The sequence below is a fragment of the Aegilops tauschii genome, chromosome 7 (assembly GCF_002575655.3).
Source record: "Aegilops tauschii subsp. strangulata cultivar AL8/78 chromosome 7, Aet v6.0, whole genome shotgun sequence".
In the NCBI taxonomy this organism is placed as follows: Eukaryota; Viridiplantae; Streptophyta; class Magnoliopsida; order Poales; family Poaceae; genus Aegilops; species Aegilops tauschii.
The window spans coordinates 95,600,630-95,605,128 of NC_053041.3; the positions used below are offsets into that span (position 1 = coordinate 95,600,630).

Below are 4,499 nucleotides of genomic sequence, written 5' to 3' on the forward strand. Positions count from 1 at the left end.
GGTAGCATTGCTTTTGAGACATGGGCTTGGAGGTTCTATGTTGTGTTCCTTTGGTGCTTGCCGCTGTTCTAAGTTGTTCGTTAGAGGCGCTATGTAAACCACCTGGGTGAATCGAAGACTACGACTTTCTCGGGGTTGTCCGAGTCCCGCCATCCACCTGCCAACTTTTTCAGGCACTCTAGGGTGGTTGGTGCGTCGGTAGAGATAGTTTATTTGGAGTTGTTGCTCTTTGTGGGTCAGTTTAGGACCGGCTCTTTTGTGTTGGAGTTTTTGTATGTGTTCGTGTAGGAGTAGTGTTTGCTACTCGCCAAGCTGTGATGAGAGTTTGTCTGTTCTTGTAATTTATCCTATGTCTTCTGTAAAGTTAATGCGCACACAATTTGCATACTCTTGAAGAAAAAAACTAGCAAGTTGGCATCCAGATCATCAGTATGAAGTCGCTGGTGCTGCTTTCCAAACCCAGCTGCGAATGGATCCCGTGAATATCATTCGTGGCCACTGCCTTTTCAAACCACACAGGTAACATGCAGTCTGTTTTTTTATATATATTCTGAACTGACATGCAGTCTGGTTGATGATAGATACCCTCCAAAAACTAAAAGCGCATTCCGTCTTTAGTTTATGCTATCAGATCGCCAAACAACCTTAAAAAAACTCTTTTAGCATTATTCCATTTGTATACCAACTGGTTGCTGTGGTACGCCAAGATCTGGCACTCACATCATTATCAGTATGCACACTAGCTAGTGCACCAACCTACCAATAAAAGCATAACTGGCATAGCCCGCCTCCTCCAAGAGGCAAAAGCCAGCCAAAGCATTGCAAGAGCGATGGCCGATGGCAGCCTGGACGCGGAGGTGGTGATCGTCGGCGGCGGCATCGCGGGCCTTGCAACGGCGGTGGCGCTCCAGCGGGCGGGCGTGGCGCCCGGTGGCCGCGGCATCTTGGTGCTAGAGCGGCACCCCGAACTGCGCGCCACCGGGACGGCCATGACCGTCTTCCCCAACGGCTGGTTCGCGCTCCGCGCGCTTGGCGTCGCACACAAGCTCACGTCCCGCTACGACGTCATCGAAAAGTACGTACCCCCTCCGTAAAAAATTGTAAACCATGTAAAAACTCTTATATTTGAGTACGTTCCATCGGTTAGCTTTCTCGAGTCTCGACTGATCTGCTGCTGCGTACGTTCGTGCAGATCCCGGGTGACCAATCTTGAGACCGGGACGACGCAGGTGTTTCGATTTGCCGGGAACAAAGTCAGGTCAGTACCACTATACTATTCCCTACTGATTAGCATGTTGGTTATTGCTGGGTGCCTGGGTACGGTCATGGCCGTTGGTCTGGTCTGGTTATCTGACCATCTGGAGTGAAAATGGGGCGGGAGAGAAGTGATGAAGTGAGAATGAGAGCCGTGGACCGAAAGGCGCTGCTGGATGCGCTAGCAGACGAGCTGCCCCCGGGCATGGTCCGCTTCTCCTCCAAGCTCGTCTCCATCGACGCCATACCCGCAACTAGCGGCTCGTCGGAGGCCACCGTCCTAAGATTAGAAGACGGCGCCGTGATCCGAGCCAAAGTAAGTACCGCATCTAATCTAATACACACACATATATACTATGTACTACGAACTGGGATGCATGATTGATGAAGCAACTTGTACATCTGTCTCGTGTACGTACCTCGCCAGATTCTGATCGGTTGCGACGGCGTGCACTCGGTGGTGGCGCGGTGGCTCGGCCTGTCGGAGCCACTGAGGTCGGGCCGGTCCACCATCCGCGGCCTCTCCGTGTACCCTAGCGGGCACGGTTTGAAGCAAGAGATCCGGCAGTACCTGTCGAACGGTATCCGAGCCGGCTTGCTGCCCATCAGCAATACCGGTATCTACTGGTACCTTGTCAACAACACCATTCCCCAAGGCAAGTTACGCAAAACGTTTTCCCTGGATCAGTTTGAACTGATATGTACTGAATATTTCCATTAAGAAATTACTCCCTCTGTAAAGAAATATAAGAGCATTTAAAACAGTAAATGCTCTTATATTTCTTTCCGGAGCAAGTACAATCATAATATTCGTATCAGAATCATTCATAGCAGCACTGAAATGCTATTAGTGTTGCAGAGAAAGTAGCCAGTGCGGACCCTGTGAAGATCTTGCGGGAGGTGACTGAAAACCTGGGCGCGCACCTGCCCGCCGAGTACCTGGACGTGGTCCGTAACACCGACCTGCGCAACCTCTCGTGGGCGCCATTGTTGTACAGAAACCCCTGGGGCGTGCTCACGGGCAAGGCAGCCCGTGGAACGGTAACCGTAGCCGGCGACGCGTTCCACCCCATGACACCGGAGATGGCGCAGGGCGGGTGCTCCGCGCTCGAGGACGCGGTGGTGCTCGCCCGCGCCTTGTCGCAGGCCGCCACGCCCTCCGAGGGCCTGGCCGCATACGTGGCGAAGCGGCGTGGCCGGGCGACATGGCTGGTCGCCGTGGCCTACGTATCGGGCTGGGTCCAGCAGGGCGGGACCAACGTCCATGCTGCCGTTGGGTGGGTGGTCAGGTTGTTTCGGGACTGGATCTTTTTCCGGTTCGTCTTCCCTAGGCTCGCCGACACCATGTGGTACAATTGCGGTGACCTTGTGCCGTGCAAGAACCACACCGAGTGAAACATAGGGCATCGGAGTATCATACACCCACTGCAGGTGGGAGTGCGACGAGTAAATTGCATAAAACCATCATTTTAAGGGCTAGGTTTGTAAAGATTACTAGGGGCAGTTTCTCTGCAGAAAGCACCACGTCTTACGTAATTCTTTTGCAAAAACCACTGATTGACGGATCTAGGTCGTTTAAGAGCGTTTATGACTGGTGAGGCCCTTTTTTGCCTACGTGGCATAACTTTTTGTGCCGGATGGTTTTCAATCTAAAATTACAAACTAGACCCTACAATTTTACATAGACACCCCTAAATCAAAATTGAAAAACGCAATTAGACCCAGCGCTCCTCCTCCGCGGTGGACCACTACTCCCCCGCGAGGATCTGGATCGGGGTCACCCTACTCCTCGCGCGCCTGGCCGGCCTTTTCGCGCGCCTTGTCGGCCTCCTCGTGGCCACCCTTGCGGACGCCGTGCCCGCGCTCGCCGCCGGGCCCGGGGACGGGAAGGACACCGTCGCCGTCGTCGCGCACCTCGACGCCGGCGTCGTGCTCCTGGACGCCTGCAACGCCATCGCCGCCTGCGTCGACCTCCTCCACCGGCACCGCCTCCTCTCCCGCCTCGTGGTCCACCACGTCTCGTCGTCGCCCCAGTCACCGTCGTCCCTCAGCCGCTCGCGCGCCGCGCTCGACGACCGAGACGGCCGCGGCGCGCGAGGCACTTCCTCCCCTGCCCTGCTAGCGCTCCTTCCATCCCGTTCATCGACCCGCCCCGCGGCGGCCGCGGCCATCAGCTCACCGCCGTCGTGCGCGTCGTCCTCGCCTTCAACGCCGTCTCCTCCCTCGCCGCGACCACCATCCTCACAGGCGGGGTCGCGGTCAACACCACCTTGCCCCTGGTCTCCGGCCTGCTCAAAATCGGGAACGAGCTCGTCTCTCGTGGGTGTGTGGGGGTGGGGGGGGGCACGACGGCGGCGGCCCGGGGAGGGAGGGGCGGCGCCGAGCTCGTCTCCCAGCTGCGGATGGGGCGAGGGCGTGGTTGGAGGGCCTGAGATATAGTGGGGAGAATGTAGGAGGGCGTTTTTGCATTAAACCTAAACAATGATGCCACGTAAGCAGAAAACGGGCCCCATTGTCATAAACGCTCTTAAACGACCCAAATCCGCTGATCAGTGGTTTTTGCAAATGGATTTTGCAAGACGTGGTGTTTTCTACGGAGAAACTGTATCCTAGTGTTTTTCGCAAATCTAGCACTCAAAGTGGTGGTTTTATGCAATTTACTCGAGTGCGACCGTACAACAAGTGCGCAGTACAACTGTGTAATTTACTATTCCAACTTGTTTGTACATTATTTCTATTCTCCTAGGGTTTGTTGCTCTAGGAAGGAGACTAGAGTGTGGTTTTTGGGATTTCCACAGGACCTCTACAAACTAACTAGAGTGTGGTTTGTAGACTAGAGTGTTGTTTTTGGGATGCCCATAAGGTTTAATAAAAATTCCATTCATAATTTTACATGTCTACAAACTAACTCATTGTCCTGATTATAGATTTAACTATTAGGAAGTTAATTAAAGTCAGCGAGTCACATATGAATATGTTTTCTATTTCCGCCGTGTAGCCGATACGTCTGCGTGGACAGGCCCTCGTCGCCGCCACACCTCCATCGCTACGCCATCAAGGAGGAGCTGCCACCGCCGATCACCAAGGCGCGGGGTTACCTCCTCCACTACCTCGCGGGAGGCGGTTATGGCGGTGCCTCGGGCTCGAGGGTTGTCGTATCCGAGGCAGAGCGCGCGGTGAGGCAGCAGACGAGGTACGACCGGCACAATGTTGGTTGCCACTCCGCGTTTCCCAAGAGCGATGTG

The 4,499-nt window shown here is 54.7% G+C and overlaps 1 protein-coding gene across 1 annotated transcript; it reads left to right on the plus strand.

Moving 5' to 3' along the window:
• The first annotated feature begins 594 nt into the window (after positions 1 to 594).
• On the plus strand, positions 595 to 3,558 carry LOC109732600 (monooxygenase 2). The gene is made up of 5 exons (XM_020291782.3): positions 595 to 1,075; positions 1,193 to 1,258; positions 1,387 to 1,570; positions 1,682 to 1,910; positions 2,114 to 3,558. Exons 1-5 carry the CDS (start codon positions 831 to 833, stop codon positions 2,647 to 2,649), a joined length of 1,260 nt encoding a protein of 419 aa, XP_020147371.1. The 5' UTR covers positions 595 to 830; the 3' UTR covers positions 2,650 to 3,558.
• Positions 3,559 to 4,499: the final 941 nt, after the last annotated feature.